This window comes from Vicia villosa, unplaced genomic scaffold (genome assembly GCF_029867415.1).
Source record: "Vicia villosa cultivar HV-30 ecotype Madison, WI unplaced genomic scaffold, Vvil1.0 ctg.000114F_1_1, whole genome shotgun sequence".
NCBI lineage: Eukaryota > Viridiplantae > Streptophyta > Magnoliopsida > Fabales > Fabaceae > Vicia > Vicia villosa.
In genome coordinates this window covers 155407-169916 of record NW_026705022.1, presented here as the reverse complement: position 1 = coordinate 169916, position 14510 = coordinate 155407, and the positions used below count along the sequence as shown (strand labels likewise).

The following is a 14510-nucleotide window of genomic DNA, read 5'->3' as shown; positions in this document are numbered from 1 at the left end:
TGTTAATTCGATATTGGTAGATGAATATAGTATGGGATATATTCATTGAAATTTTAATAGCAATTCTATTGTTTTCCGCAAGCGTTTATGCATAATGTATGAAAGCATGAGATTTACATTGTGTTACAAATATGATCTTTGCATATTAATAATGTTGGATGTTTTGCTTTAGGTTTTCATTGTGATGAAAATAACATGTGACTCCCTTTTCCTTATGCATGATTACTCTGTGTGATTGTATGATATACTTGGGGTTAGAAAAGGGGTGTTACATTAGTGGTATCAGAGCCTGGTTGACCAGTTGGTCAGAGTCGTTAATGTCTTTAATTCCGTTGTATTAGATTTGTGTATCTGACACGATCGATACTGTTTTGTTTGTTTTGGGTTGTTGGTTGTCGTAGGACGATGGTTGCTGGAAGGAATGATGATGCCATTGCTGATGCATTGAGGATGTTGGCTGGATCTCTTGGCCAAATGCCTCAAGCTAATGCTGGAAATCGGAATGGTGATGATGATGAGTACCGTGCTTTAGGGAAGTTCCAGAGGAACAATCCTCCTATCTTTGAGGGTGAGCATGAACCGGATAAAGCTCAAGCTTGGTTGAAGGCGATTGAGAAGATTTTTTGAGTCATGAATTGTACCGATGCTCAGAAAGTGCAGTTTGGTACTCACATGATGGAAAAGGAAGCTGAGGATTGGTGGGGCAATATAGCTCAAAGATTTGATGAGGAAGGTATTCAAGTTACTTGGGATCGTTTCCGCGATGCATTTTTGGAAAACTATTTTCCGGAAGATTGCCGTGGAAAGAAAGAAGTGGAATTCCTTGAGTTGAAGCAAGGAAATGGTACCGTGGCGGAGTATTCTGCTAGATTTCAAGAGCTTATCAAGTATTGTCCTCACTACAATACTATGAATGCGGAGAGGTCAAAGTGTTTGAAGTTTGTCAATGGTTTGAGACCGGATATCAAGAAGGCGATTGGTTACCAACAGATTACCCGTTTTGCTGAGTTGATCAATAAGAGTCGGATTTATGATGAGGATAGTAGGGAGAATGCTTCTCACTACAAGGCGATGAATGATAAGAAAGGTCAATTCCGTGGAAAACCATACGACAATAAGAAGAAAGCTGGTTTTGGCGGAAAGCCAAGTGGGGGAGGATCTAGTGCTCCGATTAAGTGTTTTAAATGTGGAGTTGAGGGACATCGTGCTGTTAATTGTCCCAAAGTCGAGGTAACATGTTTCAAGTGTGGCAAGAGTGGTCACAAAGCAAACGAGTGTAGAGGTGGTTCGAAGGTGACTTGCTACAATTGTGGAGAGCAAGGTCACATTAGCACCAAATGTGATAAGCCAAAGAAGGAACAAGCGAAAGGGAAAGTGTTTGCATTGTCCGGTGCGGAGGCTTCTACCGATGATAGGCTAATCCAAGGTACGTGCTTCATTAATGGTACACCTTTGATTGCTATTATTGATACCGGTGCGACACATTCTTTCATTTCTTTGGATTGTGCTAGGAGATTGAACCTTGTGTTATCGGATATGCGTAGGAGTATGGTTATTGATACACTTGCTATGGGTTCTGTTTCTACTTCTTTTGTGTGTTTGAATTGTTCTTTGAGTATTTTTGGTAGAAATTTTGGGATTGATTTGGTCTGTCTTCCGTTAGAGCAACTTGATGTGATTTTGGGTATGAATTGGTTAGAATTTAATCGTGTGTATATCAACTGTTTTGATAAGACTATCATTTTTCCTGAGATTGGTGTTAAGGAAGATTTGTTTTTGTCTGCGAAGCAAGTTGGTGAATCTGTTCAAGATGGGGCTGAATTGTTTATGTTATTGGCAACCTTAGATGTGCATGAGAGGAGAACCATTGATGAATTGCCAATAGTTTGTGATTTTGCGGAGGTATTCCCTGAGGATGTAAGTGATTTACCGCCTGAACGTGAAGTTGAGTTTTCGATTGATTTAGTTCCTGGAACTAGTCCTGTATCGATGGCTCCATATAGGATGTCTGCTTCTGAGTTGAAAGAGTTGAAGAGTCAACTTGAGGATTTGTTGGAGAAGAAGTTTATTCGTCCTAGTGTATCGCCATGGGGTGCACCTGTTTTGTTGGTTAAGAAGAAGGAAGGTTCTATGAGGCTTTGTGCTGATTATAGGCAATTGAACAAAGTGACAATTAAGAACAAGTATCCACTTCCAAGGATTGATAATTTGATGGATCAGTTGGTTGGAGCTTGTGTGTTTAGCAATATTGATTTGAGGTCTGGGTATCATCAGATTCGTGTGAAGGCGGAGGATATTCAGAAGACTGCTTTTAGGACGAGGTATGGTCACAATGAGTATTCTGTTATGCCGTTTGGTGTGACCAATGCACCTGGTGTATTCATGGAGTATATGAATAGGATTTTTCATGATTATCTGGATAAGTTTGTGGTTGTGTTCATTGACGATATTTTGATCTACTCCAAGGATGAAGATGATCATGCTGAGCATTTGAGGATTGTGTTATCGGTGTTGAAGGAGAAAAGGTTGTTTGCTAAGCTTTCGAAGTGTGAATTTTGGTTAAAGGAAGTGAGTTTTCTTGGCCATGTGATCTCTAGTGGAGGTATTTCTGTTGACCCGTCGAAGATTGAAGCTATATCTCAATGGGAAGCTCCTAAGTCTGTTTCTGAGATTAGAAGTTTTCTTGGTTTGGCTGGTTATTATAGGAAGTTCATTGAAGGATTTTCTAAGTTATCTTTGCCGTTGACGTTGTTGACTAGGAAAGGACAAGCTTTCATTTGGACTTCGCAATGTGAATCGAATTTTCAAGAGCTTAAGAGAAGATTGACTTCTGCTCCTATTTTGATTTTGCCAGATCCGTTTGAACCGTTTGTGGTGTATTGTGATGCTTCATTGTTGGGTTTGGGAGGCGTTTTGATGCAAAAAGGGCAAGTGGTAGCTTATGCTTCAAGGCAACTTAAAGTTCATGAGAGGAATTATCCGACACATGATTTAGAGTTGGCCGCCGTTGTGTTTGTGTTGAAACTTTGGAGGCATTATTTGTTTGGATCAAGGTTTGACGTTTTTAGTGATCACAAGAGTTTAAAGTATTTGTTTGATCAGAAAGAGTTGAATATGAGGCAACGAAGATGGTTGGAATTCTTGAAGGATTATGACTTTAGTTTGAACTACCATCCTGGAAAAGCGAATGTTGTAGCTGATGCATTGAGTAGGAAATCATTGCATATGTCTATGTTGATGATTCGAGAATTGGAATTGTTGGAACAATTTAGAGATTTGAGTTTGGTTTGTGAAACGACGTCTTCGTGTGTTAAGCTTGGTATGTTGAAGCTTACTAGTGATATTTTGGATGAGATTAGAGAAGGTCAGAAATCGGATTTAAAATTGGTTGACATTATTACATTGATTAACCAAGGTAAAGGTGGTGATTTTCGGATTGACGAGAATGGCATTGTGAGATGTCGTGATCGAGTTTGTATTCCGGATGTTATGGATTTGAGAAAGAGAATTCTTGAGGAAGGGCATAGAAGTGGTTTAAGTATTCATCCTGGTGCTACTAAAATGTATCACGACTTGAGGAAAATGTTTTGGTGGCAAGGTATGAAGAAGGATATAGCGGAGTTTGTTTATTCGTGTTTGACTTGTCAAAAGTCAAAGATTGAACATCAAAAGCCGTCTAGTTTGATGCAACCGTTATCTATTCCCGAGTGGAAGTGGGATAGTATCTCTATGGATTTTGTTTCGGGTTTGCCAAGGACATCGAGTAATTGCGAGGCAATTTGGGTCGTTGTGGATAGATTGACGAAATGTGCTCATTTTATTCCGATGAGGATGGACTATTCGATGGAAAGACTTGCTAAGTTATACATTGAGAAGATTGTGTGTTTACATGGTATTCCGTCAAGTATCGTTTCGGATAGAGATCCAAGGTTCACTTCTAGATTTTGGGAGGGTTTGCAAAGTGCTTTGGGTACGAAGTTGCGTTTGAGTTCGGCGTATCATCCGCAAACTGATGGTCAATCGGAGAGAACTATTCAGTCGCTTGAAGATCTTTTGAGGTCTTGTGTTTTGGAACAAGGAGGAAATTGGGATAGTTTCTTACCTTTGGTTGAGTTTACGTATAACAATAGTTTCCATTCGAGTATTGGAATGGCACCTTTTGAGGCTCTTTATGGTAGAAGGTGTAGAACTCCTTTGTGTTGGTATGAATCGGGGGAGAGTGCTGTGGTTGGACCCGAGTTAATTCAAGAGACTACGGATAAGATTAAGATGATTCAAGAGAAGATGAAGGCTTCTCAAAGTCGTCAGAAGAGTTACCATGATAAGAGGAGGAAGGCTCTTGAGTTTGAGAAGGATGATCATGTGTTTCTTCGAGTTACGCCAATAACGGGTGTTGGTAGAGGATTGAAGTCGCGTAAGTTGACGCCGCGTTTCATTGGTCCTTATCAGATTTCGGAGAGGGTAGGTGAAGTGGCATATCGGATTGCATTGCCACCGTCTCTTTCTAATCTTCACGATGTGTTCCATGTGTCTCAATTGAGGAGGTATATTGCGGATCCATCGCATGTTGTTCAATTAGATGATGTTCAAGTGAGGGATAATTTGAAGGTTGATACATCACCTATGCAAATTGAAGATCGAGAGGTGAAGAATCTTCGTGGTAAGGAGATTGCTTTGGTGAAAGTGATATGGGGTGGAGTCGCCAATGGTAATATCACTTGGGAACTCGAGGATAAGATGAAGGAATCGTATCCGGAGTTGTTTGTTTGAGGTAATTTTCGAGGCCGAAAATCTTTTAAGTGGGGGAGAGTTGTAACATCCTATTTTTATTAGATTTAATTAATTAGGATTATTTGATAATTGATAATTGTTTATGTGTTTTATTTAATTATTGTTTGCGCGATAATTATTTAATTGGGTGACAATATGTTATTTAGCTAATTAATAAATGGTAGAATTTTATTTGAAATTAGTTAAATGGGCTTAGTTGAGTGAGAAAGAGTACTAGGTGGGTTAAGCCCAATGAGATAATGAGAGTTAGGAGAGAATTTTATGAGTTAACCTAAATTAGATAGAAAGATAGAAAGAAAAGTAGAGAAGAGAAAAGAGGCAAAAAAGTAGAAGAGAGGAGAGGAGAGGATTGTAGATTCTTGAAGTTAGAAGGAGAAATTCAAGAGGTAAGGGTTTGAATACAAATTCTTGTAGAATCTATGATTGGGTAATGTTGTATGTGTTAAAACATGGGATTTCACTTTGGGTATTTTCATAATCTATGAGATTTGTGTTGTTTGATGTTGTTTATGCTTGGAATGAGTAGAAATGACATGTAATTCATGATTCTTTACTTGATTCTATGGGTGGGTTTTGATTTATAACATGTTGGATGAAAAGAATGTAAAAACCTAACTTTGGGATTTGGGTGAAATTCATGGATTTGCATGATTAATGAAACTTTGATGAATCTAAGGATACATATGGGTTATTTGTATATTATGTATGTAAAATTCGTGTGCAAATAATGAACTGAACTGTGAATTGAGTAATGAAATGAAAAAGAGGGAACTGTGCTGAGTTTACACAGAGAATTCATTATGCGCTGTGTTCGCGACGCGAACGAGAGGTGGCGGCGCGAACTGAATGAATTTTGAAATGATTTGGTTCTGCCTTGTACTTTGCGGCGCGCACATGTGGATGCGGCGCGAACTGAATGTATTTTTGAGATACCTTGTTTCTATCTGTTACTTCGCGGCGAGACCAAGGGTTGGCGGCGCGAACTATATTCAAAAATATTTTCTTGTTTGTTTAAGACTTGGCTTGCATACCTATTACTTCTATATGTTCGATATGTGTTATTAATTGATTAAATAACATGTGTGAGGTGTAATTGAATGTATTATGTAATGGAATGCTAAATGATAATTGTGTTGAGATTGGATTGAATTGCATGTTGTGTAATGTTGTGCAAGGTTGGAAAGATGTGATTGTGTAGTTTAAGAGATAGAGAGATCGTCTTAAATGCATGAGTCTTTTTTTGTTGCACACGTACACAAGCATGAGTCATTGAAAGTGGCAATGTTGGGTAATCTCGCGAAGGTTATTTACTTGTCCCAAACCTAACGAGTACGGGGTTTGAAAGCTTAACGAGTATGGGGCTTTGAGGTGGTTATCTAGTCTAGAGAGAATGACAATCGGCATGACCGGAAATGATAACGGAGGGATCCACATGCATATCGCATAGAGTCACACTTGAGTCGCACGTGTCGGTGTGAAATGTTGTTATGTGTGATTATGTGATATGAATGTGTGGATGCGAATTTGATTGATATGCATGTATGTGGAATGATGAATCATTTTATATGAATTAGAGAATGTGATGAGAAGGAGATATATGTGATTAATACATGTTTGAGGTGAAATGTGAAATATATATGTATGAGCGATATATGTGTATATATGTAAATTGGCAATATATGAGGTTGTGAACTAATTGTGATGATTGATTGAGTTGAACATGTTAACTTTATATTGGAGATAAATACATGTTTTGTGAAGAGTGATGAATTCTCGAAATGTATGCTTACTTATGTTGCATTTCCCATTATTATATTTTCTATTTAGAATTTGAATTCTCACCCTTCTGTTTGAATGTTATCCTTCGTTGATAACGTGCAGGTTCCGACGAGTAGTAGCTTGTCCGAGGATTTAGCCGAGGAGCTCCTGAGTTGTTATTGGATTAGGTAGCGAGTCATATGCTCTGATCATGTAACACTTGGGGGGGATTTTATTTAGACTTATGCTTATGTTTGGATATTGCTATTTCCTATGTTTTGTTGGATATTCGGATGTATTTGTTTGAGATCCCGGATATGTTGTTTGAGGCTATATGGCCAAGATTGTGGATTTAAATGTTAATTCGATATTGGTAGATGAATATAGTATGGGATATATTCATTGAAATTTTAATAGCAATTCTATTGTTTTCCGTAAGCGTTTATGCATAAGGTATGAAAGCATGAGATTTACATTGTGTTACAAATATGATCTTTGCATATTAAGAATGTTGGATGTTTTGCTTTAGGTTTTCATTGTGATGAAAATAACATGTGACTCCCTTTTCCTTATGCATGATTACTCTGTGTGATTGTATGATATATTTGGGGTTAGAAAAGGGGTGTTACACACTCCATAAAAGATGGAAGACGCATAACTTCCTTTGGTTCCATAAAATCCACCCAAGAAGCTACCTCCCTCCAAACAATCCTAATCGCTTTACACTTAAAAAAGGAATGGTTCCTATCTTCTGGAAGATAATCACAAAAATTTACACTTTAAGTTGGATAAAGAAAAATAAATACCTCTATTTTTCAATAAATCTTTGGTGGGTAATATATTAACAAAAAGTCTCCAACCGAACGTTTTAATTTTGAACGGAACCTCCATCTTCCATAACAATTCCAACGCCCAATCACACCTATTAATAGGGCCAAAAGGAATGCTAGAAGAAGCATAATGTGAATAACAAGAAGACACCGTAAATCCTTTATCCGGAGCAAAAGATCACACAACCGTGTCTTTTATATGAAAAACGCCTCTAAAGGACTCCAACCGGCCCTTTAAATCCAAGAATGGTGAAATAATGTTCATTTCCGTTAAGACGGAAACGAAAATGCCCAAATCACCCCACTTCCAAATATTGTCACAACAACCTCCCATACCCGCCACAGATACTTTCTTCAAAGAGTAAGCAAAGAAAAGCACCGGATACCGCTCCTTCAAGCTAAAATCACCTAACCAACACGCCTCTCAAAAAGGCGTGGAAAAACCATTTCCAACGGAAAAAACGGCAAAATTCCACAATCGGGTCCTTACAAGAAAAGGTAGAAAAACCATCCTTTAGCACATCTCGCCACCAAAAATAAGAAGAAGTATTCTTATAAGAATCACCCCCACAAAAATAAGCATAGAAATTTCTTCGTAGTGAGCCTTCAACACATCGTTCCACAAAGATTTATTCCCATGCAAGATTCTCAATCTCCACTTATTTAAAAGAGTGAGATTGAAAGCGACTATGTCTTTTATCGCTAACCCCCTTTTAAATAAGGTAAAGTCACCTTTTTCCAATTTACCCAATGGATCTTCCTTTTATCCTCTACTCCTCCCATAAGAAGTTGCTTTGGATCTTAGTAAATTCATGAACCACTTTGGCCGAAATCTTATAAAAGGATAAAGTGAAAATAGTAATCTAACTCAAAATGGACTTTAAAAGAGTGATCCTACCTCCAAGATTAAGAAATCGATTCTTCCATCCCGCTAAGCGGTTTCTCATCTTATCCAAGAGAGGAGTCCAAGAAGAAGCACTCATATAATTGAATCCAATAGGTATTCCAAGGAAAGTGAAGTTACTAGCTTCAATTTTGCAAGAGAGGAAGCTAGCGGTGACTTCTAAGAAGTTAGCCAAAACATTAATACCAATCAACTTACTTTTGTGAAAATTAACGCCAAGCCCCGAGACAAGTTCAAAAGCTCTCAAAAAAATCTTCAAAGCCTTCACATGCTTCCAAGATCCATTTCCTACCAACAAAGTATCGTCTGCAAATTGAAGGACATCCACGCTACAACTTATTTTAATAACAAACTTCTCAAATTCACCTATCTCAATCAATTTGTGAACCAACCTCGTTAGAGCCTCCGTCACTAAAACAAAGAGACAAGGCGATAAGGAACTCTTGACGCAACCCTCTCTTGACCACAAATTCCGTCGTAGGACTACCATTGACTAACACCGACATGTTTCTTTTGAAAATAAGAATCTCCATCCACTTCCTCCATCTTTCTCCAAACCCCATCCTAACTAGAATATAACGAAGAAAGTTCCAAGAGACACTATCATACGTTTTTTCGGAATCAACTTTGAAGAGAATGCAAGGTGCCCCCTCCTTTCTAGAATAATCAACCACTTCATTAGCCACAAGAACGCCGTCTAGAAGTTGTCTCTCTGGAACAAAAGCACTTTGGTTATAAGAGATTATGGAATTCAAAACCCTTTTCAATCTTCCCGCAAAATTTTTTGTTAGCACTTTATACATACATCCCACCAAGCAAATGGGCCTATATTCATCCAACGATAAAGGATTGGAAGAATTAGGGACCAATGCCAAAAAAGAAGAAGAAATCACCTTAGAAAGCTCTCCACCTACAAAAAAATGATCAAAAAACGCACAACGTCTTCTTTAAGAAAGTACCAACATCTTTTTATAAAAAGAAAAGAGAAACCATCTGGTCCCGGAATTTTAGATCCATCACAACCCCATATAGCTTCTTTGATTTCAACCTCTTCGAAAGATCTTTCAAGCCACCGACAATCCTCCTCATTAATCATATCAAAACAGATACCATCTAATAGCGGATTTGCTTCCTCTACTATGCCGAATTTGTTAGATAAATGGCGCACTACTTCCTCCTTGATTTCACTAACTGAGTTTAAATTACCTCTCGAAGAATTGATCGGGCCTATATGATTATGTCTTCTTTTATCCTTCATTACTTTGTGAAAATACCCACTATTAGAGTCCCCTTAATTAAGCCATTTCAATCTCGCCCTTTGAACCAACATAATCTCTTTTATTATCAATTTAGACCAAAAACGAGAAGTCGCTTCCTTCCTCTTGTTGGCAATTACGGAATGATCACCATTCGCTTCCAATTCCAACAATGTGTCACCCAAATTGATATCCTTGGCTCCCTCCTCAACTTCCAAATCAATTCTACCAAACACATCCTTATTCCACCTTTTGAGTTTTTCTTTTAGGAGGCGTAATTTTTCTTTCAACACAAAGTCACCTCTTCCTTCTACTTTAAGGTCTTTCCATTCTTTTTCTACAAAAGGAACAAAAGATTTAAAGGAGAACCACTCATTATTAAATTTAAAAGGCTTTGGACCCCAATTGTTGTTATCCACTTCAAGCCAAACCAGGCAATGATCAGAAACATCTTTATCTCCCACAAATTGGCCTACCACATCCCAATCATTCACCACCTTATCTGAAACAATGAATCTATCAATCCTACTACACGATTTCCTATCACAATTATACCAAGTATACTTTTTTCCTTTGCAAGGAGTGTCCCCCAATCCACTTTTGTCAATGAAATCCACAAACAAGTCCATCTCATTGTAATTCGTGACCTCCGATCTCCCCCTCCTTTAATGACAATTTTTAATAACATTAAAATCCCCCTCTAGAATCCACTCCCCGTCTTTGAAAGACTCCTTCAACTCCAACAACTTTCTCCAAAGGATTTTTTTTATTCAAACAACAAGAAGAGTAAATATTCACTCCCCTTTAAAACTAAAAATGACCTCCATTACCTCCTTCCACATTGTTAGAAGACCCTTTGAAAGACCCGACGAATTGGAAAAAGAATAACCAATTCCCTCATTATTCCAAAAACTTTTTGCAACAAAATCTTCAAGAAAAGATATTTTTGTTACTTGAAACATAAACACGTCTGCTTTTCCCTTGTTGATCAAAGATTTAAGCCTTCGCCTTTTAAGGGCATTGCCACCTCCTCTAATAATTAAGAGTAAATATTCACCAAATAGTACAATTTATTCTCCTTCCGAAATTTAATTCCAATATATCCTTCCCCCTTAAAACTAAAAATGACCTCCATTACCTCCTCCTTCCACATTGTTAGAAGACCCCCTGAAAGACCCGACGAATTGGAAAAAGAATAACCAATTCCCTCATTATTCCAAAAAATTTTTGCAACAAAATCTTCAAGAAAAGATATTTTTGTTTCTTGAAACATAAACACGCCCGCTTTGCCCTTGTTGATCAAAGATTTAAGCCTTCGCCTTTTAAGGGCATTGCCACCTCCTTTAATATTCAATGAACCTAAAATCATGGATAACATTTTCTAGACCCCTTCAAACCTCCTCTTCTCAACAAAGATCTATTCTCTAACTCCTCAATCTTCCCAATAATATTGTTTCTTCCCCCCGGATTCAACACACCCAAAGCTTCTATACCGCTCCATATTTTAGCCCCCTATTCTTCTGTTAACATCCCCCATTGTCTACAATCATTTCTTCCAATGTCTGCACATTCCTTCTTTTGACCGTGACACTCCACATCATATACTACTGGAACCGACCGAATAGAAAGAAGACTTGATTCCTTCCCCATGTCTGGATAATAAACTTCCTTGGAAACGGCCTTGGAAAAAGAATTGAAACAGCGTCTCTTGTTTTTTAGGTTAAGAATTTTCCAAAGAGATTTTGAAGCTAGCATTCCATTAAAATCCGCAATCTTCCTGTGTTTCAGCCCCTTCAGTTTTCGAATTCTCTTGTTCTTCGCCTTCCCCACCGCTAAATCGAAAACACCCGATACCTTGTTATTTCTAACGCTACCGCTGGCTCCTTCAAGATTCGCTACCTCTACTACAACATTAGCTTCCAATAAAACACCACCTTCCATCGAGCAACTGACCTGAGAGACACTTTCCATCGCAACCTTTGAAATTGAGAGAGACTGATTGGTATCAACATCTCTAGTCATGTCGTTGTCGCTATGTTCCTGCCCACACCCTATGCCTTCGCTAATACAGTTGTTGGATTGTCTCCCTGTACCTGCTATAACCTCCATATTTACTTCCAGATTCCTGATAAGTGCAAAAATGTACGTATTTTGTATATATGTTTTGTTGCACTTATCGACACTTTTTTTAATACCGTTTAAATAATACCCCGTTTTGTGTATAAATACGTATACTTTGTGAATAGATGTATTTTCATATACTTTTATACTTTTTGATAGTTTTCTATTCATTTTGTAGGTATTGAGGCGTATTTAGAGCATGAGCAATAACGTGTCGAAGACACGGCTTCAAACGCGCATTTTTGAGCAACGAAACCAACTCGTCAATGAATAAAGCTCAAAACCAAATAATAATAAATCACCAATTTGGTTGATATGTTGTCATTGTTAGATGGGAAATTGAATAAGCTTTCCAACGCTTCGAACCGGGCACAAATCGGAGTTACGGTTCTCAAGTTACGTCATTTTTACTAAAAGCTGTTTTTTCAAGACAGCAGGTTGGGCGCGATGCGCGCTCCTGCGCGCGACGCGCGCTGTACATAACTCTAAATTGCATAAATAGGAGAAAATCAGATTTTTTAGGTTATGTTTTGGGTATTTTTGAACCCCAACTCATCCTAGGTCATTTTTGGGTAAATTTAGCTTGAAAACACCATTGGAGGTTGTAATCGGATGATCCGGAGTCGAAGCTTCTTTGCTCGTGATTGACACCGCAAAAGATTTGGTTTTCTTCTCTTCCTCTTCTCTTTGTAACCACTTTTGTTGGGTTTGTTTATAAGTGTACTCTAAACCTATGTATATTTGTTACTCTATTGTTATATAAAGTTTGATTTACAAATCTTAATCGGTGTTTCCTTGATCTTTTTGCTTAAATGCTTTGGATTTGTGTTGTTGTAGAAATAGACATCACAAATCTTGATTAGGGGGATATCTGTTAGCTTTTGATTCTAGACATAGGATTGGGGTTAACATCCATATAATATTTGAGTTTAATGTCTCTGTGTTGTTCGATTGGTTGAGACATCGTCGAAAGAGCAATATAGTTGAACTCTCGTTGGTGTTGCAGAAATGGACATTGATGTGAGGGATATGTGGTGATTCTGATGAGTATTGTAGATTGAGTACGGCAGAGTGATAAATCTAAGTTTGTGAGGAGTAGTTTAGATTCAAACCAGATAAGTTATTCTCTATCAACAATGTAATTTATTTTATGTTCATATGTTATATTTCCGCATTTACCGTTAAAATCCATTTAACCCAAATTCAAGAACTAAGAATCCGTCAAACGGCGATTCCATAGCACTAATCTCCGTGGACACGATAATTTCCCGGATAAATACTTTCAAAAACTTTTGTTGCTTGCCGCTTTACCGCTCAAACAATTCCCACCCTTAACCGACCCAGCCAAACCTTCTTCAACAGAAAATTGCTCAATGCTATCGTCTGATTCGAAAACGAAACCTGTTGAAACTGTTTCTAAAACAGAAGCAGTGCCAAAATTTTGAGAGAAAGAGTTACCTGGAAAGGGCGGTTGAAAGGGATGTTCTTCTCTAACAAGGAGAGACATTCGTTTGCCATCAACGTTGACTGCAACATACTCCGGTAATTTAATCTCCAAAGGAACACTGATGCGCAATCTCGTCGTGCCAAGACTCAAACCCGATGCCGTTTTGTCATCCAAACATATGAAGGATCCCAATTGATTTGCAACCAATATAAAGAATTCCGAACACCAAGCATGGGCAGGAACCCCTGTGATACGAATCCATATTGCTCTATCGTTATCGATCACCTCTTCATTCCATCTCTTAACCACCTCAAACCACTTATTCCACCATACTTCCTCCTCCCCGAAGATATCCGACAAAAAACCTTCTTCTGTTTCTTCAATGAGACACCAGAAATCTCCCATTGGAGTGATTTTTGTTGCATAATAACCCTCCATTTCCATTGTTGTTTGAATATTAACAGTTGAACTGTCAACTATCACCTTCCCTACATAAGCCCGATGTAACCTCGTTTTAATTTCCTCCGTTGAAGAGAAAATAATCCACGGCGATTCATTCACCTCCACACTCGAAACAGAACTTGTTAGTGCATCAACAAAATTTTTGTACACCTTCCTTCCCCGAAAAGCCTCTCCCTCACGCCTCACAACCTGCTGTTGTTTCCCCCTAAACTCATCCTCCGTCCTCCCACTTTCCCCTCTGCATATGACCCTGGAGCTTTTCCTATCAAATTTGGGTAAATTGGCATGTATCTTTTTTCCCAGGATATGAATATTGTCCAATTTAACCGCCAATAATCTCGGATTCACCACCTCAGAAAACCTTGCAAAGCCAAATCTTTTGCCAAACTTGTTTCGTCTCGGAGAGATAGCCACCTCCACGATGTTGCTGTTACACCCGAATAACTCAAATAACTCCTTTGCCTTCATGTGGTCTGGAAACTCAGAACAGTAGATCGAGATCAATCCCTCTCTGTTGCCTACAAAATGCGTTTTCCCCACTGGATAGGAGTCCCATTGTGGAACCCACCCTCGAAAAGCCTTCTTTCTCGCTTCCACCCACCCTCCTTGCTGAATAATAGGGCCACCGGACATGGGGAGTCGGAAACCCTAACCCCTCTTTTTCATAATCGCCTCCGCGCGGTAAAACACTTTTTTTTGGCTATCTTTTCTTTTTTAGTTATCTTAATAACTATTATGTTCGTTTGTAGAAAACAATTTATACTACTATTTATAATGATAATTACAATAGTAACTCAGGCATAGAATAATGAAAGACATACATCTATTATTTTATCACATAGAGAAATTATCCTTCTCACAATATTATTTTGTCACAGAGAAATTATCCTACTCACAATATTTAGTAAGTGAAAATCATATGTTATTTTCTTTCTTTTTCT

General features: G+C 38.2%; 1 protein-coding gene across 1 annotated transcript; it reads right to left on the bottom strand.

Moving 5' to 3' along the window:
• Nucleotides 1-8654: 8654 nt before the first annotated feature.
• On the bottom strand, nucleotides 8655-9541 carry LOC131624376 (uncharacterized). Its single transcript, XM_058895327.1, has 2 exons — nucleotides 9274-9541; nucleotides 8655-9193 (listed from the first exon to the last, which is right to left on the bottom strand). The coding sequence occupies exons 1-2, from the start codon at nucleotides 9539-9541 to the stop codon at nucleotides 8655-8657; spliced, it is 807 nt and encodes a 268-aa protein (XP_058751310.1).
• Nucleotides 9542-14510: the final 4969 nt, after the last annotated feature.

What these genes read in the sequence shown, in the direction of transcription:
- LOC131624376 (XM_058895327.1), bottom strand. Translation starts at nt 9,541, where the DNA reads ATGAAGGATAAAAGAAGACATAATCATATAGGCCCGATCAATTCTTCG. An exon ending in TAAAATTCCGGGACCAGATG is followed by an intron (nt 9,194 to 9,273) that starts GTTTCTCTTTTC and finishes ATTTTTTTGTAG; the next exon opens with GTGGAGAGCTTTCTAAGGTG.